This window comes from Momordica charantia (genome assembly GCF_013281855.1).
Source record: "Momordica charantia cultivar OHB3-1 chromosome 9 unlocalized genomic scaffold, Mcharantia_2.0 BLBB01000009.1, whole genome shotgun sequence".
Classification (NCBI taxonomy): Eukaryota; Viridiplantae; Streptophyta; class Magnoliopsida; order Cucurbitales; family Cucurbitaceae; genus Momordica; species Momordica charantia.
Genome location: NW_028275167.1, coordinates 31,245,796 through 31,272,773, shown reverse-complemented (window position 1 = coordinate 31,272,773; position 26,978 = coordinate 31,245,796). Strand labels below are relative to the sequence as shown.

The 26,978-nt window shown below is 37.1% G+C and overlaps 6 protein-coding genes across 11 annotated transcripts; 3 read left to right on the top strand and 3 right to left on the bottom strand.

The window, feature by feature from the left end:
- LOC111019732 (cytochrome P450 71B34-like) lies at positions 1-2,312 on the top strand. Its single transcript, XM_088116910.1, has 2 exons — positions 1-964; positions 1,473-2,312. Exons 1-2 carry the CDS (start codon positions 41-43, stop codon positions 2,085-2,087), a joined length of 1,539 nt encoding a protein of 512 aa, XP_087973036.1. The 5' UTR covers positions 1-40; the 3' UTR covers positions 2,088-2,312.
- Positions 2,313-3,573: 1,261 nt separating this feature from the next.
- On the top strand, positions 3,574-7,395 carry LOC111019806 (cytochrome P450 71B34). Of its 2 annotated transcripts, none has more exons than XM_022296282.2 (3): positions 3,574-3,694; positions 5,438-6,265; positions 6,514-7,395. In XM_022296282.2, exons 2-3 carry the CDS (start codon positions 5,438-5,440, stop codon positions 7,150-7,152), a joined length of 1,467 nt encoding a protein of 488 aa, XP_022151974.1. In that variant the 5' UTR covers positions 3,574-3,694; the 3' UTR covers positions 7,153-7,395. The 2 variants fall into 2 exon arrangements, with proteins under 2 accessions (XP_022151974.1, XP_022151972.1); XM_022296280.2 differs by having other exon boundaries at positions 3,677-3,694; positions 5,375-6,265.
- A 217-nt stretch (positions 7,396-7,612) lies between these two features.
- Positions 7,613-9,180, bottom strand: LOC148209333 (uncharacterized). The gene has a single exon (XM_088117511.1). It carries the CDS (start codon positions 8,704-8,706, stop codon positions 7,708-7,710), a length of 999 nt encoding a protein of 332 aa, XP_087973637.1. The 5' UTR covers positions 8,707-9,180; the 3' UTR covers positions 7,613-7,707.
- A 444-nt stretch (positions 9,181-9,624) lies between these two features.
- On the bottom strand, positions 9,625-13,181 carry LOC111019790 (Pentatricopeptide repeat (PPR-like) superfamily protein). Of its 3 annotated transcripts, none has more exons than XM_022296245.2 (4): positions 11,450-13,181; positions 10,625-10,715; positions 10,231-10,467; positions 9,625-9,966 (listed from the first exon to the last, which is right to left on the bottom strand). In XM_022296245.2, the coding sequence occupies exon 1, from the start codon at positions 13,003-13,005 to the stop codon at positions 11,461-11,463; it is 1,545 nt and encodes a 514-aa protein (XP_022151937.1). In that variant the 5' UTR covers positions 13,006-13,181; the 3' UTR covers positions 9,625-9,966; positions 10,231-10,467; positions 10,625-10,715; positions 11,450-11,460. The 3 variants fall into 3 exon arrangements, with proteins under 3 accessions (XP_022151937.1, XP_022151939.1, XP_022151938.1); XM_022296247.2 differs by having other exon boundaries at positions 9,625-9,956; XM_022296246.2 differs by having other exon boundaries at positions 10,231-10,442.
- A 2,717-nt stretch (positions 13,182-15,898) lies between these two features.
- LOC111019677 (protein-tyrosine-phosphatase MKP1) lies at positions 15,899-21,039 on the top strand. 3 transcript variants are annotated; one of them, XM_022296083.2, is made up of 3 exons: positions 15,899-19,116; positions 19,604-19,717; positions 20,778-21,039. In XM_022296083.2, exons 1-2 carry the CDS (start codon positions 16,645-16,647, stop codon positions 19,703-19,705), a joined length of 2,574 nt encoding a protein of 857 aa, XP_022151775.1. In that variant the 5' UTR covers positions 15,899-16,644; the 3' UTR covers positions 19,706-19,717; positions 20,778-21,039. The 3 variants fall into 3 exon arrangements, with proteins under 3 accessions (XP_022151775.1, XP_022151774.1, XP_022151773.1); XM_022296082.2 differs by lacking the exon at positions 20,778-21,039 and having other exon boundaries at positions 15,900-16,502; positions 16,595-19,116; positions 19,604-19,953; XM_022296081.2 differs by lacking the exon at positions 20,778-21,039 and having other exon boundaries at positions 15,900-19,116; positions 19,604-19,953.
- On the bottom strand, positions 20,022-26,301 carry LOC111019678 (sphere organelles protein-like protein). The gene is made up of 13 exons (XM_022296085.2): positions 25,901-26,301; positions 25,562-25,626; positions 25,216-25,473; positions 24,503-24,751; positions 23,968-24,034; positions 23,195-23,266; positions 22,771-22,900; positions 22,536-22,582; positions 22,244-22,456; positions 21,309-21,380; positions 21,074-21,223; positions 20,685-20,841; positions 20,022-20,598 (listed from the first exon to the last, which is right to left on the bottom strand). The coding sequence occupies exons 1-13, from the start codon at positions 26,090-26,092 to the stop codon at positions 20,411-20,413; spliced, it is 1,860 nt and encodes a 619-aa protein (XP_022151777.1). The 5' UTR covers positions 26,093-26,301; the 3' UTR covers positions 20,022-20,410.
- Positions 26,302-26,978: the final 677 nt, after the last annotated feature.

The window sequence follows — 26,978 nt, the reverse complement described above, 5'->3', positions numbered from 1 at the left end:
TTCATCTCTAAAACTCAATACCAATTACAGTAAACCCAAAATGCATAGCCTTGATCAGTTGATCATGCACACCATTTTCTTGGTCTTTGCCATTCCCCTAATCTTTCTCCTCCTCCTCAAAACAAAGACAAAATTTTCAACACAGAAAAATAAGAACCAACTTCCACCAAGCCCTCCAAAGCTCCCTTTGTTGGGTCACTTGCACCTCATCGGCTCCCTCCCCCATCGCTCCTTATGGAAGCTTTCAACAAAATACGGCCCCGTCATGCGCCTCCACCTCGGCTCCGTCCCGACCATCGTAATCTCCTCCGCCGCTGCCGCCCGAGACCTGTTTAAGCTCCACGACCTCGCGTCTTGCAGCCGCCCTCCCTTATCCGGCAGCGGAAGATTGTCCTACAATTTCCTCGACATAAGTTTCTCCCCGTATGGCGACCACTGGAGGGAGGTTCGAAAAATCTGCGTGCTTGAGCTGTTCAGCGTCAGGCGGGTGCAGTCGTTTCGGGGGGTTAGAGAACATGAGGTGGGTCTGCTTATAAACTCCATCGCTCAATCCTCAACCGCCGGAGCTCCGGTGGACGTGAGTGAGAAATCGTATTGTCTGACGGCGAGTATAATTACGCGGGTTGCTTTTGGGAAGAGCTTCAGAGGGGGTGAATTAGATAATGAGAAATTTGAAGAGGTTATCCGTAGAGGTTTGGTGGTAGTGGGAAGCTTCTCGGCGACTGACTTCTTCCCAAGCTTTGGTTGGATTATTGATTGGATGAATGGAGTTCGTGGGAGGTTGGAGAAGAGTTTTTCGGAGTTGGATTCTTTTTTTCAACATGTAATTGACCACCGCCTCAAATTTGGGGCGACTTGTGATGATGACAACAATATTTTGGATGTGTTGTTGAAGATGGAGAGAGAGCGCTCTGAATTTGATGCTCTGCAACTCTCTAGAGATTGCATCAAGGCACTTACCATGGTAAAAAGCTTCACTTTATAGCATACATGAGTTTTAGAACAGCTTTTTGTGCTCGGTTTGAAAATCAGATCAAAAGTTGAGAAATCCTTATTTTTCTTTAAAAAAAAAATTTAATTTTTGCATTTGTTTGACAAGGACAAGATTCATCTTTACCACCGAGGAATTTATCCCAACACTATGAAAACAACTCAGAGAAGTAGGAGAGAAAAAATAGAATAAATAGATGATAGTTTTCAAAGGGTAGTTAGGAGGATGATACTTGCAGGCACCTAAATGTTATGTTTAAAAATTTATACTCATTTTATATAAATACCTCAAAATTCAATCGGTCAAGACCAACTCACTACATCTTCTGTTCTTTACTAAATATATGTTTTTTTTTTTTTTTACTATAATATGCCGAGGTGGAGGATGAAAATTATCCTCTCTTTGAGGTATCAATAAAAACTAAAACATATATATAATTTTTTTATATATATTTATTAGTTTCGATGTGCGTCTTAATTAGGATATATTTCTAGCTGGAGTGGACACGGGAGCCGGAACAATTGTTTGGGCGATGGCAGAGCTGATTAAGAATCCAAGGGTTATGAAAAAGCTACAAGACGAGATCAGAAGCTCCATAAAAGAAGAAGATGGAATAGTGAAGGAGAGCCACCTCGAAAAACTCGAATATCTAAAAATGGTGGTCAAAGAAGTTCTGAGGCTTCATCCCCCGGGCCCACTCCTCCTTCCAAGAGAAACAATGTCCCATTTCAAGCTCGGCGGCTACGACATCGAACCCAAAGCCCATCTCCACGTCAATGTTTGGGCCATCGGGCGGGACCCGGAATCGTGGACCGACCCGGATGAGTTCCTGCCGGAGAGATTCGTGGGAAGCAACATCGATTTCAGAGGGCAGAATTTTGAGCTGTTGCCGTTCGGAGCTGGCCGGAGGAGCTGCCCGGGGATGCACATGGCCACCGTTGCGGTGGAGCTGGCGCTGGCTAATATGCTGCTGTGCTTTGATTGGAAATTGCCGCAAGGGATGAAAGAAGAAGATTTGGACGTGGAAGAGGATGCTGGTCTGACGGTCACCAAGAAATCGCCTCTTCATCTTATTCCTGTCGAATACTTCAAATAAAAAAGTGGGTCAAATTTGTACAATTTGAGGGGGTAGAATGTTGATGCTCTAGTACGTTTTCGGTTAAATTTCTCCATTTGTTAACGTTCTGTTTCCCGGTATATGTATGCTAATCATATTTGGTACCAGCTATTTCGTGTTTCTATACCAAATTGATCCATGGACTTGATACAAGAGGATGGAATCAAAGATACACGGCCACCACTAGGTCATTGTTTATTTTTATCCAGATATTTTATTTAACTTCAAACATCGTCCAATCACAAAATTGGTTTCTCTTTTAAGAACGTTTCTCAAAAGTTTTAGAAACGAGAAACATGATTCGTTATCAAACACATCTATTTTTTCAAAAAATGAGAAACAAGAGATGAAAACATTAACAAAACTCTAAATTTTATATTTTAGTTCTAGTGTCATTGCTGTGAAAGGTTGATTTGGAGGACTAGCCAATGGTAAAAGACTAAATAAAAGTTCAATGAAAAGATGGATACATTTTAAATTGAATAATTATATAATCCACTTACTCTTAACTAGGACTAGTGTATTCACTTCTGCATATACGGTGCCAAATCAACTTATTAATCCTTTGGCACCTTATTAATCCAATCAATATACTATATCTAACTAATGATCTTAATAATAAGACTTATTAAAACTTCATATAATATAACTAATGATCTTAATAATAAGACTTATTAAAACTTCATATAATATAATAAGTACAATCATAGGAAAGGGAAATCATGCATTTAGTTTAAGGAGTTTGAGATATAAAAAGTGTGATTTGATCCTCCACTCCTCCACTATCAACAAAATTTTTCCTATTCTTACTTTTTTATCCATCAAACTCATATAATATTAGTTCAGACAATGATAATACTTCAAAATTTGTCATATTTTCTCAAATATACTTTGTTTTTTTTTTAATATGTCGGGATGGAGATTCAAACTTCCAAACAAAAGTTAAAGAAGTATATCTTAATCAATTCAACTATGTTTAAGTTGGTAAACACTTAGATTTCAATTTATATTATAATTATACCCTTTAAATTATCGCATTAAAAACAAGAAAAAAAACATTTGAATTGACTAGTAAGTCTCTCTATAGTTTTTCGTTTTTTTTGGTTAGTCTAGAAAGATTTGAATTTACTTTGTCAATGAAAAAAAAAAGAAATATTTGAATTTACTCGTTTATTGAAACTTTCCATAACTAGAAATAAAGAAAGAAACAAAACAAAAATAAAAAGGACTGGAAATAAAGATGGAATTTGGAAACTTGGTAGAGTGGTGGAGATGTCTTCTTTGTCTCCATCTTTGATAATGTTGCTATTTTGGTTTCCATCTCATATATTTTTTAGATGTCAAATATTCAGTGACGGTCAGAAGAACAAGACAAAATTCTCAATTCTCACACTCGGAACTTAAATTATTTTTAATTTGTATTTGTGAAGACGAACACAGGCTCGTCTCTCAGCTATCAGCGGCGGCCCAATTTGGGAGCCCTAAATAATTGCATTATTGGGCCTGTTCCTCATTTGTCATATCACCATCGTCCAAGAAAACGACGCTTGGTCCTGCGCACTGCAAAATTTCCTCACGTCTTCAAGGTTCGTAAAATCTCCTTCACATTCCATCTGTTATTGAGTTTCCGGTGAATCATAATAAAATTTCACAACAATTAGAAAGGTTGAACTCCATGTTTTCGGTTAATCATTCAACAAACTTTTCGTAATTTCGCTTTCTATATTATTAACTAGTTAGAATTTGCCAATGATGTTCTGTTGCTTCTCCTATTCTTCTAATATAAATGTTTGTTCATATGATTGGATCAGATGAATAATATTTCTACCTTCTGTGATATTTTCTGCAAGCAAATCCTTGAAATTTCAATTGTGATGACAGTGAACTCAATACAATGTTAGTTCCTTTCTATATATGAGATTCTCTTATTTCTGCAGATATCTAGAATTTCCAAATTAATCAGACTTAGGTTCATGTGGCTTTCTAAATTAGACAAAAACCTCAAGTTGCTTTGATCGCTGCTGGTATTTGACTGGAATAAGTTTTAGAGCTGCTTTCTTGGGAATCTTAGACCAACTTCCCATTTGACAACATTCTATTAGGAAATTTCTAATCCAAACGATCCGTAAGATTTGCAAATGTGAGCTCAATCGAATTTTATGCTCATATTCATCCCAAATCGCCATAGCTTAAAGTTTTGGAAGTTGACAGAGCTGTAGAAAAACCTCTCTCGGAAGAACTTTTCTTCTCCGTGAAAACCTCTTCCAGATTTGTCACTTAATTTGGACCTCGTTCAATTGCCCCAATGTTAATGTGTAGATGGTTTAGAGGTGATTTCATAGCCATTGAGCTTTAAGTGATGACATGGGATTCCTCTTGAAGGTAGAAATTGGAATGGGACTGGTAAGCAGAAACTGCGATGAAAGTAAAAGAACGCAAGAAAAATATATAATCACCCAAAAGACTCCTTATGGATTATAACTAAATCTCTCAACTACCACGGCCATACCAGAAAATTCACTTTAAAAGTCCCAAACTATATGTTGGTAATCCTAGAAGGCCTTTTTGACACATACCCCACTATCTGACAGAGACTATATTAAATTAGGATATGTTTAATTTGAGGAGTTTTCAAGTTATGGACAAAAATAACTTTTCAATTATACAAACCATGTTATACACAAACTATAGCAACCCAAATTAAAGCTTTTCTCAGTATTAGGATCAAATTGAAACTATTTCCAACCAGGAGATAGGAGCAAGCACCATGTTTGGGCTATGGCAGAGCTAGATAGAAAGATGAAGAAGCTTCTAGATGAGATCAAAAGTTGCGTAAAAGAAGATTGATCACATAGCCAAGAAATTTTGCCATTGAAATCCTCATTTTCGCATCTACAACCTACCAAAATTGGGATTAATCACATCACATGTTTAATGACCAAAAAGTCAATAAAGATATGTATAATCATCCATTATTAAGAGAGATTTCAATATTATTACAGTTAACTATAGTTTGTTAACTAAAGTTCAATTAATCTTGATATGGTAGTTAGATAGTTTGTTATGATACAAACTTAATTGTTTTTACACTGACTAACTGTACCATATTTTTTATGAGAGATGATTACTCACAATAATACATTTTCGTTTCTCTCCAACTCTGTTATCCAGTAATAAATACTGCAATAAATCAAATAAAAAAAAAGATCAATATATGAAACCTACAATAAGCTTCTCTCTGTCTCCGTGGACTTTGAAAGTTGCAGCCTTTATCAATCAAGTCGCTAAATTTCAATACCAACAAATCCAAAATGTTTAACTTAGATCAGATGATGCATAGCCTTTCCATCTGGGTCTCTCTGCTCTTGCTGTTGGCTTCCCTACTGTTGGGTCACTTGCACCTCATCGGCTCCATCCCCCATCGCTCTTTGTGGAAACTTTCAAGAAAATATGGCTCCGTAATGCTCCTCAAACTGGGCTCTATTCCAACCATCGTAATCTCCTCTGCTGCTGCTGCAAGAGAGGTGTTACAAGTGCATGATCTTGCTTGTTGCAGCCGGCCTCGCTTAGCCGCCAGTGCAAGATTTTCATACAACTTTTTAGACATAGGTTTATCGCCATATAGTGATCATTGGAGGGAAGTTCGAAAGATTAGTGTGCTTGAGCTTTTCAGTGCTAGGCGGGTACAGTCGTTTCAGCTTATTAGAGAAGAAGAAGTCGGTTTGCTGTTAAAGTCCCTCTTTGAATCGTCATCTTCTGCTGCTCCAGTTGATCTGAGCGAGAAATCTTATACTCTCACTGCAAACATAATGACCCGGATTGCATTTGGCAAGAGCTTTAGAGGGGGTGAGCTAGATAATGGAAATTTTCACGAGGTTATCCGTAGAGCAATAGCAGCATTGGCAAGCTTCTCAGTGACTGACTTCTTTCCCACAGTGGGTTGGATTATTGATCGGGTCAGTGGTGTTCATGGGAGGTTGGAGAAGAGCTTTGCTGAGCTGGATGCTTTTCTCCAACATGTAGTTGATGATCGCATCAACTTCATGGCGACTTCTGAAAATGAAAACATTATTGATGTTTTGTTGAGAATGGAGAGAGAGCGCTCTGAATCTGATGCTCTGCAACTCACTAGAGATTGCATCAAGGCAATTATCATGGTAAGCTCAAGATAATAAGGCAGACATAGCTTCAAACCGATTCTGATCATCATTATGGTTTTTTATTTTTCTATTTTCTGTTTTTGTTTTTTAGACCCTTGATCATCATTTTGGTTACCGAATCCCCTGTTCTTCAAAAAAGAAAGTCCAATAACTAAATATAAGAAAATTAAATGGTTATTAAAGAGCACCTCTTGTTTTAGTTTTCCAACTAATATTGAAGCTGAGGATGTGTGCGGTTTAATTAGGATATATTTATAGCTGGAGTGAACCCAGGAGCGGGCACCATAATTTGGGCAATGGCAGAGCTGATTAGGAATCCACGGGTAATGAAGAAGCTACAATATGAGATTAGAAGTTGCATAAAAGAAGATCAAGTGAAGGAGAGCGACCTGGAAAAGCTTCAATATCTAAGAATGGTAGTGAAGGAGGTTTTGAGGTTGCATGCGCCTGCCCCACTTCTCCTTCCAAGAGAAACCATGTCTCATTTCAAGCTCAATGGTTACGATATTGCTCCAATGGTTCATCTTCATGTCAACGTTTGGGCGATCGGACGAGACCCGGATTCTTGGAGTAACCCAGAAGAGTTCTTGCCAGAGAGATTTATGGAAAGCTGTGTGGATTTCAGAGGGCAGAATTTTGAGTTATTACCGTTTGGAGCTGGTCGGAGGAGCTGTCCTGGTGTGAACATGGGGGCCATTACGGTGGAGTTGATATTGGCTAATCTGTTACTTTGTTTTGATTGGAAATTGCCTGATGGAATGAAAGAAGATGTGGACATGGAAGAGGATGCTGGTCTAACAGTTGCAAAGAAATCACCTCTTAAACTTGTTCCAGTCTGCTACGGATTTGGCTCCACTCATGATCATGAATGCCAAGTACCATGAAGTTATACTATAAAAATAAAGGGTAGAATTTTTATAGTTGTGTAATTTAGTTTTTTAAGTTCAAAAGGTTTTAGATATGGCTGCTCAAAATGATGATTGCCTTCGTGCAGTCTTGGACTTGCTGAGCGTCAAAACTAAGCCATTTGTCCAGCTCATGGATGCAAGATTATGTTATACAAATGCTCAAAACTCCATGATCTTGCAAGCTCTCGTGCTTGAAATACCAATCAAAATATTTGTAAATTTGAGTTGTGTACTATGTTGACGTTTTCTTTTTCCTTGCTTGAAATACATTGTGAAGCGTGGAGGAGACATTGCCAGCGATCTGCCTACAAGAAAGAATCAAGCGTGTTCTTGGTATGCCAAGTCTTGCCCCCTGGAGACTGAATACAAAATATCATAGCTAGAATTCAGCTGCTATTTGTCCCAAGAAACTTATGTGAAATAAAATTAAAAAAAAAAAAAAAAAAATCACTCAACGACCAAATTTCACAAGATAAGATGATAATCAGACGCAGAGCGTTATAGTGCGTTTAGATGAGATAAGGGTCCTCATCAATGTTTTGTTCTACATTTAGTTCTGATTAGAACCCCAGTAGGAGGGCCACCAACAATCAAACTGCAATAACTGTGTAACCAATAGGAGTAGCGCAGCAGAGAACCAAAATTAGACCTGGCCCTGAAAGTCCCCTTCAAATCAAGCTTGATCCCATGCAGCTCAATCTGCTTCTGGAGCCTCTGCCTTTCTAATATAGGGAGCCTCACCTGACTGGACACCATATGAACATTTACCAACATTGATTCCTGTTTGGATGCCGAGAATGGTGGCATGAATTGGGTAGCAACAAGTGTGTTCCCATAGTAAAGATAGAGGACCATGGAGCTGAAATCCACGCTCACTTTCTTGTTTGGGTTCGTGAGATTTGCTAGTAAATTCAGATCCGCGTTTAGTAGATACCCCATGTCCAAATAGGCTGCATTTAGGGTGGCAGTGGACACATCGAACCGTGGGCTTTTTGGACGGAAAATGAGGTACACGATGAGGACAGCCAAGCCTCCAACAATTACAAGCACCCAAAAGATTGCACAGAACACTGCCCCGAACCACATTAGTGGGTTGGTTTGACGGGGCATTGGCATAAGCAGGTTATTGTTGTGGTGATTTCGTCTGTTATCATCATCATGATCCCGTCGCGAAACTGGGTCCAGAATTTGCACTCTAGGACGTGACGACGGCTGCACATTTTGATTTTGGTCCGGTGATTTTGCCGCTTCCGCAGATGGAACGTGACCGTACCTGTTCAAACGTGGTGGTGGTGGCCTCTCAGATTGTGATCCTTGGCCGTGGCGCTGCGGCTGTTCGGCGGGCGGCGGGGGATGTGGGTCACGACGGTTTTTCTTCAAACGTGGTGCCTTGGCAGGTTGGTCCTGCAGCGGTGGCGGCGGCGGCAGCCATTGAGTGGCTGGCTCGGGGTATGGGTCTGGATCGGGGTGAGCCCGGCGGTCGGGCTGCAATGGCCTGCCAAAGTGGGGGTTGGTTTCAGGACGATGCATATTGGGATTGGGGAGCAATGGAGGGGACAGGGTGGAGATGAGTGGGAATTTTCATGTTAAGCCCATAAGAAGCTTGCTTGGGGAAGAGAATCACTTGAATACAACTTCAAGAATGATTTGTTGAAAGGCAAAGTATCAAACATAAGCCAAGCCAAGCCAAAGCATATGCACATTGAGGCAAATAATATTATAGCTTATTCATATGCCTTTACGCTAACTACCCTGGCTCGTCCAGTACATTGCTAAATTAAAATCCCCCAACGAAAAATGGTGTCGTTTACCAAAGAAGATGAAGGTGGTGGCCATGGCGACAACTTCCTTCCAGCCCTTAGTTTTGATCAAAATAAAACTCTTTCCAATTTATCTTTTAAACCCCATTTTCTTCCATCAATCTATTTCGTTATATTACATGTAATTAATCATATAACTAGTTTGACTGTCAATGTGTTTTTGGTAATGTTGCAAGGTATTAGGTTAGGTTTGATGTATAGTGTGCTTTTTTTTTTAAATGATTTAAATATTATTTTGATTCATTTTAATCTATGTATTTTCAGACTTTTATTTTAAAAAATTTTATTGTGTATATAATTCGTATTAAAGTCTTTTAATTAGGGTCTAAAATAATCACTTGAACTAAAATAAACAAAATTTAAAATACACAAAATAAAATAAATAATACTAATAATTAAACATTCGAAAAAAAAACCCAATACTAGTTAGAATGAGGTTAAATTTCTTTTATTTATTGGATATCTTGTCATTTAAAATAATTACTAATTAACATAGTTCAATATTTTGAAAGGAATCTTTTGCACAGTTTTTCCTTTTGCAAATTGAAGCGAAGGCAAGGCATCTTTCACATTGAATCCAACTTTCTCAATTTAATTTCTATCTATTTTTTTATGTCTCGCCACTCTGTATACAAATACCAATAAATATATTTTCAAGAATTCATAAATATTCAGTGCAAGTAAATAATATCGAGATACATTTATGAACAACTCTTACATATACAACAAATATAGATATCAACTTAACCAGAATTACACCTCAACCCAAATTCCCTTGAACATCAACAGGGAGAAAGAGGTAACAATATGTAACTCAGATTTAACCTGTTTAGAGCAAGAAAGGACCTCAACACTGGATATCTCAATTCATAACTACATTGCCATTGTTCTCATCGATTGCCAATGTAACGAAAAACACAATACTTGATCCCGGATGCTTTTGATGCCAGGCAAGGCTTCCTAGTCCCAGCTTGGGAGGAAAAATTAGATAAGAGCAGACATATTATAAGTTTTTAACATAGGGAAGAAATGATGCAACAGCACCATATTTGACAGCAGACAGATACAAAAATGATCATGCAACTTCCTACAGACAGAATGCCCCTTCCATTGCCTATGCTATAAATAATGTATTCTATAATGCAGGGTAATAACATACATTTCATATTGACGAAGTGACAATGCTTTGTCAACAATTTTCAATCGAATGATTTCAGAATAATAATGAAAGTACCTGACTTTGAGTCCCGAGATAGGGTGGATGGTAGAAGGAACTTGGACACTGTCGTCATCTGGGACATTTCTGGGAAGGCAAGTGCAATGCAGGAAGTCTGAGCACCCACAATTCTTTGGTATAATTATAATCCGACCCCTCTAGAAAACTCCAGTGGACTAGATGGATGTATATGCATGCGAACGTAGCATAGAGCATTAGGAGTCAAAGAGCTGATCCAAGAATGGAAGATCAAATCTGTTATGATTACATATTAACTTCAGATTCCAATTAAGCATTCTTCAATGAATTTGAAATAAAAACCTCCATATCAGAACAACCAATGACTTCACAACTACAAAAACATAAAGTTAACTAGGCTCGAGTGCATATGATGACAAATAAAGTGGCTAACCTTGCAATTGCCAAAGGGTCTCCCAATGATACCACAGATGACCAGTTGCATCAGAATATGATTTATATCTTTAGGAGGCCCCATTTGGTCCCTGCATAAATAATTACTTCATCGAGTCAGATCTTGCATCATTCTTCTACCAGAAAGTTCCTTTTGGCAGCGTTCAAAGATATGAGAATTTATGGGTATAAATACTAGCAAATATGGGTTGTGACTTGTGTTGAGAAAACATGTAAGTTGGTTTTGACAAGTTCTTTTAACATCCCTCTTCATCCCAAATAGAACCACTAATTAGTTCAATGTAGCTACCCTATCTAGAGAAGCAAAAGTACTTTCTGTAATCAAATAACATTGAAATACGTAGAGGAAGATAAACAAAATTAAGGAGAAAAGGAAGACAAGATAACATAGAGCATACAGGAGTTCTAAAAACTGCTCATGACTTTCAGCAAATTGTTATGCCATTAAGTTCCATGAATAAGGACAAGGGGAAATCCTTCAGGTATTAATTTCTCAATCAATTACAACATTATAATTTCTATTCAACTATGCACCTTCCACGCCAATGTCTCATTAAGCCACTAGGCATCTATTATGCAATAAAAAGTTTTGATTTACAACATTCAGGCTGAGAAAGGTTGCCATAGCTCCATATATTGGATGATGTTGATCCAAACTTAAACCATACAAAATTTATCAACTCAAGTTTTCATAGTGTGAATAATATGCATATAGTATCAAGCAACGCAATATTTTATAATTGGGAGCTACTTCTAAGACATGATAACTGAGACAAGAAAATATGAAGGGATTTAGAGTACAAACTAGTTCCATAGTTAACCAGCATCCCTCGACTGAATGGCATTAATAAGAGTCTCAGATACAAATCTGTCAAGTGTATAGCCCTTCTCCATCATCTGATCCCAGACCTGACAAGCCAAAGAAAATTTCTTTTCTCGTAAAAGTCCTCGAATTATCAGTTTGAAAGTTACCTCGTCAGGATAGCATCCTCTAATTTGCATTTCCTCATATAGTAACATGGCCTCACTAACTTTAAATGATTTGCAAAGCCCATTTATAAGAGCGTTATATGAAACCACATCAGGGGAGATTCCAATCTCTATCATGTCATGAAAGACACCTTGGGCCATCTCAATTTTCCCTGTCTTACACAGGTAATCTACAACCGTTGTATAAAATATGTGATCAGGTAACAAAATTGTCTCTGTCATTCTATGAAGAAGTCTCTTTGCTATATGGGAGCTGCCTTCTCTAAGAAACGCTTTTATAAGAGTTGCAAATGTTCCCACATCCGGAGTGACACCTTTCAGGCCCATTTCCTCAAACAGTTTATATGCTTTTCTAGTATCCAATGCTTTGCATAATGAACCTATCACAGTATTGTACGAAACAGTATCACACAACCCTTTTTCCCTCATCTTATTCATCAATTTATATGCCTTATCCAGCCTGTTAGCCTTGCAAAGACCCTTAAGAAGTTGATTGTAACTGTACACATCAGGCTCCATTCCTATCCTCTCCATTTTCTTCATCGACTTCCCCACTGCCTCTAGCATAAGCCCGTCGCAAAAAAAATTTAGCAAAATATTGTAGGTAACCAAATCTGGCTCGCAACCATTCTTGCTCATAAATGACTTGATGGCCAGTGCCTTGGAGATCCGGCCAGCTCTACAAAACCCACTCATCAAGGAATTATAAATCAAGTTGTTGAACTTCGTCTGATCCTTCATTTCACCAACTGTAAGCTCATAGGCTAAATCAACCTTCCCACCATCGCAAAGCCCAACAACGAGGGCAGTACAGGCTTTCATGTCCGGACTAAGCCCCTTATTAACCATTCGACGCCAAAACTCCACAGCTTTGTCATATTGCTTGGCTTTGCACAATCTATCAACTATTATGGTGTATGATACAACATCAGGTTCCCTTCCTTTCGCAACCATTTCGTTAAAAAATTCTAGAGCCGATTCTAACAAGTTCTCACGGAATAAGAGATTCAAATATATATTAAAAGCCCAAATGTCAGGAAGATAGCCAAGTTTATCCATATCTTCTAAGAGTCTTCCTATGAGCCCGAAATTATTAATTTCACATAAAGCAGAAATGAACCTGGAGTAAGTAAATGGTGAAAGAGAAAAACCTTGGGGTATCATTCTCGAGTAATAGCTTTCGGCCAAATGGAAACGTGAGCGGCTAATCAAAACACCAATGAAGCGGTTGTAGTCTCTGCTAGATACAGGGCAATTCGATTGAGTCATTTCATCGAATATCCGGATGGCTTCATCAATTAGACCAACCTTGACGCACTTGGTGATACTAGCTCGAAAGACGAGGCGATGTGCGCCAAGTCTGTGATACATATCAAAGAAAATGCATGTCAAGAGGATCTACATCGAAACAATGCTGAAGCATTCCAAGAAACTATGGAGGGAAATTTGCAGACGCCGGAAACTGTTTGACTGTTCAGTGAAGCGATGGTGGAGGAACTTGGCGACGGTGAAGACGAAGGTTGATGGTTTGCTTAAGCAATTGATAAAAAATGGGCCTTTTATTTGGGGGGCTTGAGACATTCTATTTGGGCCCAACTTTCGATGCCCAACGGATTGTAGTGGACCAACGGGCTTCAACTTTTTGGGCCCAAGTTGTCATGGTGAATTGTGGTTGACCAATGGGCTTCAACTTTGGGGCCTAAGACATTTTGGTGAGTAATGGATTGCAGTCGACCAATGGGCTCCAACGCGCGGGGCCCAAACAATGAACATAGCGATTTTGTTTCTCATTTTCATCCTTCATTAAAATTAATACATTAAATAAAAACATCTTGTTAAAAATATTCCAAGAAATGGCTCGTTTTTCAGACTTTGAACCATTGAAAATAATAATTAAAAAAAATGGTGTTCCTATTGTTGGGTGTATGGATCATGTTGTCTTATTGACGTTACAGTGACCTAATATTTGAAAAATCAAATCATTCTAGCTATGGACCAAACCTTCAAATAAGGTAGACCGACCTCCCAACACATTAAAATTCAACTTTCTTTTTAGTAACTACATCAAAATTAAACCAACCAAAATCAAACAATAAAAAAGTTCTCAATTTAAAAAGTTTAGGATAAATTACCTTTTTTTTTTTCATTTTAGTCGTTATGTCTATGCTCAATTTTAATTTTTTTCTTACTTAGTAGGTTTTCTTTAAATCCTTTATCTCTATAGTCATAAAGAATCTTTTTAAAAATTAGTAGGCTTTTAATCACTTAAAGGATTAATAGAGGTTGAAGTAATATATAGAAAAGTAAGTTTTGAATTGTGAAATGAGTCAAGAACCAACAAAAGTAATGAGTCAAGATTTTTATAGGATGGCTAAGAAAAAAAAAATTATGACAAGAGAATAAATGTTGTGCAAATAAATATAATATTTAAACATTTAGAAAGTAAAGCGGAAAATAAATAAATTTTATGCAAATAAATATAATATTTAAAAATTTAGAAAAAAGAACAAGAATGAAAGTTTTGTGATAACAAATTCAAAATTCAAATAAATACATATTAAAAACATTGTCATAGTTTATGGAATTTACGAAAATGGTCTTAACTTACAACTATCAAACTAGGATAGTTAGGTCATTTCATTTCCTTTTTTTTTTTTTTAACATAGTCAATGCATTTAATCTATTAGGCCATCTATTCTTACAAGGGTTTTCCCAAAATGGCAAAATGATGGAATTGAGTAAATGAATTCTAATGATTTTTTAAGAGAGGAGATTTGGTCAAACAAAATTCCTTTTTTATATTTGAAATTTGGTATTTTCTCTCTGTCATTTTGGGAAGACCTACCACTACAAGTCACATTTTTCATCCAATATTTCATATCAAAAGAAGGGTAATAAGTTAGAAAATCAAAATTTTTTATACATTTTAAAACTGCATAAGATCTATTCTATTTTTATTTTACATCATCACAATCCATTCTTGTTTCTTTAAAGAATAATTATTCATAACCAAAAAATACAAAATCATGCAAATAATCGTATCTTTTTAGGTTTAACTTTTCTATAAAATTGTATTGAGTATCTAGTTTCACTACGAACACTTACTCTATTAATTAATTTTTCGTTATGTTTAAGTGCGGTTTAACATCAATGTTTTAATTAAAATAATTCGCCATAGAAAATAATTATAATTTGGTTACCATCAACCTATCCACTTGTGAAAAAAGAAATTGATCACAAAACACAAAAGGGACAAAAAGGAAATCCAATGGTATGGCCTACACTGTGTGAAAATTATTATTGTTTTTGGGGACTTCACTCCCAGAAATGATGCCATTCAAAGAAGTAGATTTCTTCCATGGAAAAGTATGCATGGAAAATTCTAAGTTTTTTTTTTTCTTTTTTTGGATGGTCAAAAAACAGCACTAGAAAATAAATGCTCCTAATATTGTATTATTAATCAAATTGTCCAACATCTATTTTTCTAGTTCATTATTATAAGGGGACCATGACTATGAGACTCATTATTCAAACTCATCACATTTTTTTATTTCTTCAATTTAACCTAATTTAGTATATCCATTTCTCAAAAGATATACATGGTGGTATTTAGATATGGGTTTTTTTTTTTTTTTTACCAAAGTTTTATCTGCAATATAATAAAGTAATGCATTTTTTAGTACGTCACAAATTTTTATATCTTTGACAAAAAATAGTATGGCGTGGTTTTCTTAAACGTGACACATTACTTGCTCGGACTCGCTTTGTATTTTACATTTTGTTATTTTTTGAATTTGAAAATTTGGTACTATAAATGTAAAATACAATTTTTATTATACTATTTTTGTAAATTTCTCTTTCCTTTAGTGTGAAAGCTATTACTCCATGGAAAATAGTCTGGACTTCCCACATACTCTGTATGGGAAAAAATGAGTAAAAATTGTCTCAAATGTGTCTCAATTGACAAAAATTAGTTAGTGTAAAGAAAGCATAGAGAAATTATTATCTATCAACCCCTAATTACGTTGGTAAAGAAAATAAAAAAATTAATATTTACTTTTCAGAAAAGATTAATATTTTAACTCGCATCAAATTCGTACAAAATTAACAAATTTACCCACCCTACCATATTTGTCCAAGTAACCGTCAAGCAGAGGTCGGTAAACATTCTTGACCACCAACCATAGGGCGCCACTTGTCATGCGGTCCAAAGAGAGAGCCATAAAGTTGGGTAAACATAGCATCGCTCTCAACCTGAATTTCTTAATTAATAATAAAAGTTTCATTATTCATTCTCTTCGATTTATTAAAATAAATAAATAAATAAAAAACAATAAATGGCATCACAAGACTTGACATGCATGCATTGTATGACCATCCCACGGCGACGTGGCTCTTTGACTCTCTATCTCTCTCTTGAGAAATTCCACGCCATTGGCTCGGTCCAATTTGTGCGCCTCACACTGAAATGCTTTCTCTCTCTGGTTTGGCCTCGTCTGTTCCAAGTTTCAAAACTCTGCTTCTTTGTATGCAAATTCCGGGTTTGGATTCTTCAAGTAAGGTTATCCAATTTCAAACAGTTTCCTCTGAGTATTGATTTAGTTGACAGCAACTTCTTCTTCGTCCTACTTTTTTAATTTTCTTTTCCTGTTCCATTCGACTGTTCGTCTCTCTGTTTTGAATATTGGGATTGAAACCCATGTCCAGCTATTGTTCAGCGTGGAATTTCATTTACTGGGTCACAATCGTGATTTTTCCTCTTCCCACTTGACTATCTGGATAGCTAATTTAACAGTTCTAGAGGAAGATAAGAGGGAATTCTGGTGGTGGTGGTGGTGTGGGAGGAAGAACATGGTCAAGGGTTTTAGGTGAGGAAAAAAAAAAATGGAAGAAGACTGAATTTCAATACCAGCTACATATGCCCTGTTCCTAATTTTCTGGCTTTTGGTGCTTTTTCCAGGGATAGTCCTCAAATGGGTACGAGTCAAAGAGCTGTTATAGAGTTCTGAGATGTTAGGAGACGAAGAAAAGGGAAGGGGAGGGGGAGGGCTCGCCGGTTGTACTCGGAAGGCGTATTTCCGATCGGCGTCGTGGAGCAACAGGTCTCCAACCAAGCCCAATCATAATCGGAGTTTAGTGCCCAATAGTAACAAAGCTCGATCATGTCTGCCGCCGCTTCAGCCGCTTTCAATCAGCCGCCGGAATATTGAGGAGTGGCCACGGGCGGGTTCTGATGATCTTGGCGTCTGGCCACACCCACAAACTCCGAGAGAAGTTGTTAACAAGGCGTCTCAGAATTCTGAATGTGAACAGCCTGCGAGGGAATTTCAGTTTAAGAAGGATAAGCTTGCCTTCTTTGATAAGGAATGCTCGAAGTTTATGGATCATGTATATCTAGGGAGTGATTCTGTGGCTAAGAATCAAGAAGTTTTGAGGCAGAATGGGATCACCCATGTGCTGAATTGTGTTGGGTTTGTCTGTCCAGAGTACTTCAAGAGTGAGTTTGTGTACAAAACTCTTTGGTTGCAGGATAGTCCCTCGGAGGATATTACTAGTATTCTCTATGATGTGTTTGATTACTTTGAAGATGTTCGTGAACAAGGCGGTCGGGTTTTTGTGCATTGTTGTCAGGGGGTGTCTCGATCGACCGCTCTTGTGATCGCATACCTCATGTGGAAGGAAGGACGGAGCTTTCACGATGCCTTTCAATATGTAAAGGCTGCACGAGGGGTGGCTAATCCGAACTTGGGTTTTGCTTGTCAGTTATTGCAGTGCCAGAAGAGAGTACATGCTGTCCCTGCTAGCCCGAGTTCAATTTTGAGGATGTATCGGATGGCACCACATTCTCCATATGATCCGCTTCATCTTGTACCCAAGATGTTGAACACTCCTGGTGTTCAAGGACTTGATTCACGAGGCGCATTTGTTGTGCACGTTCCTTCTGCTATCTATGTATGGAGCGGGGAAAAGTGCAACTCCATGATGTTGAAGATGGCGAAGGTGGCAGCATCACAGGTCATTCAATATGAAAGGGCAAAAGGCCCCATCCTTAGCATCAAAGAAGGTGCCGAACCATTAGGATTTTGGGATGCTCTTATGAGTAGCCAAAATTTGGCTGATAATTCTGAAGATGGGAAAGCTCAAAAGCTAGATATTTTGTCTACCGCAGAAGATCACATCTCTAAAGTGACAGGTCTAAAGGTAGGCAACCGCAAAGTTGAGGAGTATAATCCAGATTTTGAAATTTTTCATATGGCAATGTCAGGTGGGGTTGTTCCTCCTTTCATTCGATCAAATACGGAAACAGAAAATTACCTTCCTGCTAGAGAAAATGGATGGGACACAGTTAAGAGGACGGTCGGAGACGAAACTACAACCGATATTGTCACATCTTCGGAGCTGGATTGTGATACTACATCATTTGATGATATGGATAAGACTGCAAATATTCATGAAGAAGCACCAACTTCTTCAATTGATCTCGCATCTCCACCACTTTCACCCACAGCCTATTTATGTGGTTCGCCTGACTGTTTCCCAGATAGTAGCCTAGATCAGGAAATATGTAGTTCTGGCAAGGAGGAAAGCTCGATCCCGGATGATCCTTTATCGTTACCAATTCATCCTCCGGGATCACCAGATTCATTTTTCTGTTCCCAAGGAGGTACTAGTCCACAATTTAGCACCAAATCCCCTTTACTCTCACCTTCTACATCTGATAGCTCTAGTTCTTTTACCTTTTCACCATCATCGTCGAATTGGTCGTCTGACTTGTCATATGTGTCTTCTCGGCAACCTTCACCGTCTGACATGGATTCAGTGCATCCGGCTGTTAAAAACTCATCCATAATAGATAATTTTTGTTTACGCCACAAAGAAACTGATCCTTTCATTGTAGAGTCCTTTTCCTCTTACCCTACGTTAAGAACAGGAAACACCAATTTGACATCATCTAGAGGGACCTGCCCATCAATTGCAGAGCGTCGAGGGAGTTATCCTCCACCCAGGATGTTGCTGCCCTCCATTGAAGAAGCCTGCAAGGTTCAGAGGAAAATAGTTCGATCATTGTCATTTTCTTTACCCGACCTAGACGATGATGCATTGGACATATCTGGGTGCAGGCAATCCAAGAATAGAAGCAGTAGTATATACATGAGTTTGGATATTGATAGAATTGGGGCTTGCATTGAAACAGAATGCAAGCTAGCATTAGCAAAAACTCAAGTCTTTTACCAGTGGCCTTCCATGAGTAAAGTAGTTATCAATCAACTTGGAGATCTCAATTCTGGATCAGTGTATATGTTTTTCGCTTCAAATGTCAACCTGGATTCAGACAACTATAACATCTTATTTATCTGGCTGGGGCGTGAAGTTTTGCATGCAAACGATGAGAGTCAACTGATGAGTGACGAGCACCACTGGAAGATGATCGGACATATATTCATTAATCACATGGAAATTCCTAGAGATGCCCAAATACAGGTACGTAAACAGTTATTTCAGTTCTTACTTGATAGAGAATAATATGTTTAACATGGTAGACCAATGGAAGACACTCTTTTGTGTAATTTCTGCTAAGAGGGAAAATGTTATGCTAGAAGCAGAGGCTCTCAAAATTGGATATTTCCTAGGATAAGTAAATTTCCAAATGACACTTCTTCCCCGGTTATTTTTTACTAAAGCAAGTCCATCTGCTTGCATTTCTCAAAATATTGAGGCATCGTGGAGTGTGAAACCTAAAACCTTTCGTCAAGAAAATATGACCTAGTTGAAGTAGATTTCAGATCGAATGTACAAAGACGAGTTGCTAGATATTGGGATGAATTTGACTCAGGCAGCTAATAGGATTTAATCCTCCAACATAGCTTAATAGATAAATAGTTCATTCACCTTTCAAATTCCATGTTCTCAACAGTTTTGAAAGTATGCAATCATCTCATCTCATTTGTAGCATATGGTGTGTGCACAGATAATAAGAGAAGGGGAGGAGCCAGAGGAGTTCCTTGAGATTCTAAGCCGTTCATTACCTCAAAAAACAGAAGATGATGATCTGTTGTCTGTGAAGACCTGATGGACTGTGACGGTAAGTCTTCTAAAATGTAAAACTGGCATCCAGGGCAGAACTGATGCTATCTGCTTGTGTGATGTATATATATACAGAGAGAATCCAATCCTCCAAAGATCATGTATAGACAAAGACGCCATCAATAGTCTGAATTTTACCGAGTAATCATCAATGAGTTCACCTGCTTTTAAAGAAACATAGAAGTGAGAGAAAAAGTTCAAATATTGAATGAGAATCTTATATCAATTAGACTACCGATTTAGTCCTGTTATTGAAGTAAATCTTCAGATTCTTTATGCTTAAAAACACTGGATGCGATAAATTCATAGCCAAAAACCATTTAAATAGTTGCTCAAACTATAAAAATTCAAGCTACCCAAATTTCCGTGCATAGGAAATTTGAGAGCTGCTTTCCATTGTGATAAAACTACAGATAACATCCATTGAAGCTGTGTCGTCAACAGTTTATATAGACTTGCTGTGCAGGACGTACTGGTTGGTCTGGCATGCAATACTACAAAATTTATCTTGTCACCCAAATCCGAGACTTCAAAACATGTCTCTTCCAAAGATCGCAAATGACTGAACTTGACGAAGTCAGCACCACCACAGAAAACTAGTACCTACAGATTCCAACCTATACAACTTTGACAAGAGCATGTCTTCTTGGCAGCGATATACATGGACGTTGATTGGACCCAGGATATTTTCTTAAAGTTCATTCTGAGCTCTTAATAGAGCCATTACTGGACCAAGGGCGCTGCCTCTTAGTCCCCTATGGGACCATGACCTCCGTCCTGAACTCTCTTCTTGGTTCCAACCATCATTCTGAGAAAGCTCGGCTTTCTTTGCACTCAGAGCCTCACTGATTTCATCCCACGCACTTACTTTCCCATTACCTGAAGACCAACATAAAATTGCCCATTAAAACTTAACCAGCTCCCTGATACACTATTCCTAGTATGGATAGAAACTATAGTTAAACCTTGTTTGGCATTGTTGGCGTCCCCATTGTTATGGATGGGCATGGAACTTTCTGCAGTTTGATTAACAGAAGTGATTTCCTTGTTAACCGCAGCTTTTGAAGAATCCAAGTTTCCTTGCTTGATAAGCCGAAGATCAACAAGAGAGGCAAAATCTATCTGTTGAAGATCTCCATTTGTCAGTTCATTGCAATCAAGGATAAGCAGCAGATTAGCATGCTTAAACGAATATTTACTTGAAATAAAAATACCATTGCTTATACAGAACACGGGTGAACGGAAACTGTAGCTCAATTGTACATTTTAAAAAATACTTTGACTATGTGACAAATTGAAGGGAAAAAATGATTTGGATAATGGTGAAACCAAATATTATGCTTGGCACTAGTACCTTCAAAGAGCCATCTTCCCCATATGGGGTTGTATCTGATTGTGAGGCAGAATCCTCGTCTATCTCCTTTTTGAAAGATAATGGGTATTCCGGAACTGGTATTAGCATAATTCGATTGGATTCAATGTCATACCATGATACTTTTCCAACCTGGAATAAGAAAAAGAACTGGAATAACATCTTGACTGTGAAAACAAGAAACCAGACAGAAAATTACAATCAAGAAGAATTTTACTCGGAAGGAGGAAATCTCAGGTGTCCAGGTTGACGATAACTCAATCAAACGATATGCAACTAAATCACCTTCCTGCAATAAATAAAACATAAATTATAATAGAAAAGATTAATACTAAAATAACACCTGTTATATTGTTTTTTATAAATATAGTATTCAATTATTAATTGATTTGACACGCCATATGACAGTTAATCCTATTATAATGATCCTATTCAATAAAGAATCAAATTGTTCTTATTCAATAAACAATAAACAATAAATCATAATCATATAAAAAATAAAATGGCACTATATATCTTAGTTTGATTTTTGCCTATTTTAATCTTTGTACTTCTAAAACGTCCATTTGGTCCTATATTTTTAAAAAGTGACCGTTTTAGTCTTTTCATTATCTTTTTTATCTCATTTTTTTATCACAATTTCAGCACGACTCTAAACTAATTAATTCCTGAAAATGTATCCATAATTTAGTTATTAAAGGGTTTATGTGAAACATATCAAAACAGATGTTTGGAAGGTTAAAAAACTAAAGAGAATAAAAGTGGAAAGTACATGAACCAAAATGAATGAAATTTGAAAGTACATAGGCCAAAGTAGTATTTAAACCTTAATAATATGTCTCACCACTATTAAATTCAATTCAATAATCACCGAAACCATTATATTGCATAGAATCCAATAATTATTAACTAGCTTTGGCTATTTTTGTAACTATGAAAATTAGCTGACTACATAAAATTTTATATAAATTTTCAGACTTATGAAACTGGCCCCTGCCCTAAAGACAAAGTTTACTTTGGAAATGATAAACATAGGAAATTAAATTTAATGAGAACTGTCAACATGAACTGACCATTCCACTTTGCAAGCCAATAATGAGCGACTAAACACATAGTTAAGCAAGCAGATGAAGCTAATTGCGAAAGCCAAACCTGAGGTGAGCCAGTGCATGGTCTAAGTTCATCAAAATTTATGGGACCAACCACAGGTTCCGGAGCTTTAGGTTGCTCAGTTTCAGAAGTAGGCAATTGAAGAGGTTCGCCTGTAAAATTGTTAGAATTATTTCTCTTCCAAGATGGAGTTTTTTCTTTGCCCCATTTTTGACCCTTCTTCTTGTTGGTTATGCCATTCCAATGCAATGTTTCCTAAAGCATAACAAAACAATAATAATTGGCTACTGTGAACTTCAAAAGGTAGCATAAGACATAGGAACAGTGTGGATACCGTGGGGAAATGGTCTTGCTTTTGCTCCCCAGCCTGATCTGCAGCAACTGTAATTATAAAAGAGCAATCAGGGAATTAGTACTTGAGTGATCCATGTTGTAAATATATGAAATCAAACAAATATAACCAGCAAGCCCAGGTAAAACACTCCCCCATCCCCTTTTGAGCCACACAAAATACTGTTCCCACCATTGCACAAGCCATATTGAGTCCAGATTAGAAAGAATCATCAGACCTTTTCCAATTGGCTCAAAGCGAATGTGTCCTGGCTTAACTACCACAGGAACAGTTTCATCGTCCATATCAACATCATCATTTTGACTAGGTCCTTGATCAATACTTGTTTCAAGTAACTGCTGCTGTCGCTGCAAAATATAGGAATCGGGTGACCACACATCAAAACAATAAGGAAACTGTCTCTTCTTCAATAGTAATATGCTTCATAAATACTAATTTTATATGAGAATATTTGTCAGTTTAGGAACGTCATACACATGAAATATATGTATGGTGAGACTGAGTAAGACTCTACACATTAAAAATGATAAAAATAAAAAAATTGACACACGGTAGAATATTCAATAAAAGTGACATTTATACGCCCAGTGCAATATAAAAATATTTGTCATGAAGTACTGCCGTTAGTGGCATCAGTATACCTCTTCATTTTGAGCTTTTTCCCTTAACCAACGCCTTTTTGCCTTCTTACGACGACTACTTCGACTAGGACCCTGACAAGAGAAAAAAAGACACAAGGAAGAGAGATAGAGTAGATGAATAGCAATTCAACAACCAAAACAGAAAAAATGATAAAGACAATTGAATCCTAAATACAAATTTTCTGAAAGAAAGATTTAAACTCCTTGGCATCCTCCCATTACAAAGCATTTCATATCTATCTTTTTTTTTTTTTGATATCCGTGTGTCCGGGCAAGCTTGCATGCATCTCGACTAATCATGGGCCAACCGCCTAACCCTACCACATTTTGTTGACAAGGTAACTCATGCAATTCATATCTATCTATGTTCCCAAGTTCAAACAAGAGGGAATAACCAAGAGGAAATTCTCTTTCATTCTTCCCACTCATCCTACAGCCATACAGATAACCAAAAAAACAAAACAAAACAAAACAAAAAAAAAACAAAATAGAAAAGCCATCCAAACAAACAATATTCTAATATTCTAAATTCCCATAAAAAATAAATGAGTCAGATCTGATATACAGCAGTAAATTTACCGTAATTGGTGATGTAATAATGAAGTATAACTAATGCAAGTTACAGACAGTCGTTGCATACAGAACAGATTATGTTCTTTGATTGCAACCAACATCAGAATTTAAAAATAGGAAAAGCTGCTATTAAAAAATGACGATGATTGATTTCCATATAATGACGATGGTAGTAATAATAAACTTCCATAAATAGAAACCTTTTTACTTTCACTAGCTGTTTTGGACGACTCAACATGTCTCCTGCCAACTCCAAGCTGATCAATCCTGAACAACTATGATCCGTAAGACATTTTTTTAACTAAGCGAGCAGACAAAAAATAAGTCATTATGACATAAAAGGGGTCGAAAATCTATATATCATGTTGTATAATTTATGAGATAGTTATGTTGCAATAGATATAAAAGCAGAAGTAGAGCCTATATGGTGATTTCTCTAACATTAACTATCATATTCAAAAAGGCAATGGTCAAGGAATATAGAAAAGTTTGACAATTTGTCAACAATAATAGATTAATAGTCAAGTATAAAGTCCAGGTACTATTAACGGACCATTTTCAGATCATAGTATTAATGAGATGTTATGAAATAATCATAGGGAAGTCTGAAGTAGGAATTAGGATGGAACTGTCCAAGATGCTGAAAAATTCAATTTTTCAAATCTACTACCAAAGGAATCAGATAAGCAAATTTCCTGAAGGTTGGAATTCATTGCCATTATTATAATAAAGCACCTGTCTGCATTGGCAGTTGACTCAATAGTATTTTTGCTTCTTCCATCAATTTCAGTGGTGTTGGACGTATCTGATTCACATTCACTAGAACTGCTGGAGGAATCGTTTTTGTTGACTAGGACCTTTTGTGGGAGGTTAGACTTGTTAGACTTCAGATGCTTGATTTCTTCATGCTTTTCATTAGCATGCTGAACATCTGCTATGATAGTTGGAAATTCTTCAGTAGGGGAAGATTTATTTTTCTTCCTCCTGTAATTTTTAAATTTGAAATAAGGACCAGAATAAATAAACTGGATGCTATAACTATAAGCATGAAGGAAACTCGGATTTAACCAGATTAAATATGCCAGCTGTAGGAATTAACATTTAAAAGCATGTAGGATGAAACATAGTTAGACAACAAAATATACCACTTCAGCTATGTTAAAGGAGATGGAACATGAGAGTACCACTAAAAAGCAGCATTTTCAAACTGGTTTGACACGAGATAATATATAAAGAACCACAAAGCATGGAAGTATTACTAGAAATCATGATAGCTCCGCAGCCATTTTTATAGGTGCATCAAGCTGACCAAATACCATCTTCTATTCCAGAAAAAGGTATACTCTAGATAATCATATTTTCTCTCAGTGTTGTCAAAAAAAACAAAACAATTTATAAGTTTCCAACAGGCATAAAAACATCAGAGCTGATACAGGCATGATACATACTTTGAGTTACGAATTATCTTTGAAGCTTTTCTTTTCTTGGACACTTTTTTCATGACTGGCGAAGCTTCAACTGGCAAGGTCGCCTTAGGTTTTTCTTCCTCTGATTCACTCTCATAGCCATCAGATTCATTTTCAAACTCCTTGTCAGCCAGAAGCTTCACTCCATTGTCAACAGGCTTCCTCTCCCTGAATTCTTCGGTTACAATCAATCCGTTACCAACCTTGAGATTTATTGCCTTACTTTTTCTCTTCTTCACTCTGGCCAACAAAGAAAGTTTTAATTTCTAGCAAAAAAGTAAATAAAAACAGCGAAATACATACAAGCAAATGTCACCCGCAAACCAACCTGACAATGTCCTTATCCTTCAAGATACAAACCGACTCAAATGGAGGTAAAACAAAGCCATCCATCTACCAAAGACGATCAAAAAAGGTTAGGTAATGTGCCATAACGAAGTATGGAGACAGTGAAAACTAAAGCAAGAGAAGAAAGGGGAAACAATAATTTATTGTTTTCCCCGCGAAAATACTCGTTTCTATAAGCGACTGAAACTTATCGACAGAAAACTTGTAAATATAGCTTAATCAGGGAAGTGCTACTAGCATAACTAATCTCATTCACTTCCACGACCTTCATCCGCAGACAATCCTTCAGTAAGGTAACCTGATGAAAGAGAGATCTTACGGAAAGGATGAGACCGCAGGGGCAAGCATCTTGAAGACGAAAAACAGAAAGGATGTAGGAGGAGAGGTCTGAAATAGTTCGGAGATGAGATTTTAGGACAATCCAGCTCCGGCTCAACCCCTCCTTCGACAGCGACTCGGTCAGTAGGTCCTTGTCTCTGAACAATACTCGTAGTCTCACAGTCTCCATCATGCACCACAGAGAGAAATGGCGGTGAATAACACAGATTGGGAATTGGAACAATGGGGTGCTGCGTGTCGTGTCCACCTTCTTAAACCTCTCTCCGATGTAAGTCCCTCATCAGTCGTCAAGCGGCCACGGGAAGCAGCTCTGTGAAAGACCCCTCGCCCGCCGAGCTTTCAACAAGTAATCCATGGGTGTCAAAATTCCCGGACCTGGCCCATGTTGAATCGATGGTTTTTTTTTTTCTTTTTTTAAACAAAACCTTATTTTTATTTTAAGAATGTAGCACCACTTTTTTTTTTTTTTTTAATACAAAATGCAGCACTAGCACCACCTAAACCTTCGATTTTTTTGTTCTTTGACAATTACTTAAATCTTCGATTAATGGAAAGATTTTTGAAAGCTGAATTATGCTCGAGTTTTATCTCCGAAAAAAAGAAAAGAAAATTAATGCTCAAGTTGGCAATAAATTGGGTGGGTTGTTTGGAATGTAAGTCAATGTTGAAAATATAATTTTAAAGTAAATTTAAATTCAAGATAAATTCCATATTTAAGATATAATATTAATCAGACAAATCATTTTATTAAAATATGATTAAGGACCTTTATATGAATTACTTTATTTAAAAAAAAAAATCCAAACGACATTGGCCCTTTCGCTATCTTCATACAGAAGAGTTCAATACTTACCGTTAATGAATTTATTTTAGTGGAAATTTGTACTCATTACCTTTAGTTAGAAATAAATGACTTAGTTCAAGTTGGCACCATTTTTTTAAATTTTAAAAAGAACAATACAGCAGAAAAATTTAAAAGCGGTCAACACCAGTATCCAAACAATACATCCAATCTGGAAAGTCAGAATGCCACACCCTTGTTTCCTCTTCAAGCACGG

Excerpts from the sequence above, each read along its gene's own strand:
- LOC111019732 (XM_088116910.1), top strand. The coding sequence starts at position 41 with ATGCATAGCCTTGATCAGTTGATCATGCACACCATTTTCTTGGTCTTT. Across the intron at positions 965-1,472 it reads GCATCAAGGCACTTACCATG|GATATATTTCTAGCTGGAGT; the intron begins GTAAAAAGCTTC and ends CGTCTTAATTAG.
- LOC111019806 (XM_022296280.2), top strand. The coding sequence starts at position 5,420 with ATGTTTAACTTAGATCAGATGATGCATAGCCTTTCCATCTGGGTCTCT. Across the intron at positions 6,266-6,513 it reads GCATCAAGGCAATTATCATG|GATATATTTATAGCTGGAGT; the intron begins GTAAGCTCAAGA and ends CGGTTTAATTAG.
- LOC148209333 (XM_088117511.1), bottom strand. The coding sequence starts at position 8,706 with ATGCATCGTCCTGAAACCAACCCCCACTTTGGCAGGCCATTGCAGCCC.
- LOC111019790 (XM_022296245.2), bottom strand. The coding sequence starts at position 13,005 with ATGTATCACAGACTTGGCGCACATCGCCTCGTCTTTCGAGCTAGTATC.
- LOC111019677 (XM_022296083.2), top strand. The coding sequence starts at position 16,645 with ATGTTAGGAGACGAAGAAAAGGGAAGGGGAGGGGGAGGGCTCGCCGGT. Across the intron at positions 19,117-19,603 it reads CTAGAGATGCCCAAATACAG|ATAATAAGAGAAGGGGAGGA; the intron begins GTACGTAAACAG and ends GTGTGTGCACAG.
- LOC111019678 (XM_022296085.2), bottom strand. The coding sequence starts at position 26,092 with ATGATGGAGACTGTGAGACTACGAGTATTGTTCAGAGACAAGGACCTA. Across the intron at positions 24,752-25,215 it reads AAGATAATTCGTAACTCAAA|GAGGAAGAAAAATAAATCTT; the intron begins GTATGTATCATG and ends TAAAAATTACAG. Across the intron at positions 20,842-21,073 it reads GGGAAGATGGCTCTTTGAAG|ATAGATTTTGCCTCTCTTGT; the intron begins GTACTAGTGCCA and ends GATCTTCAACAG.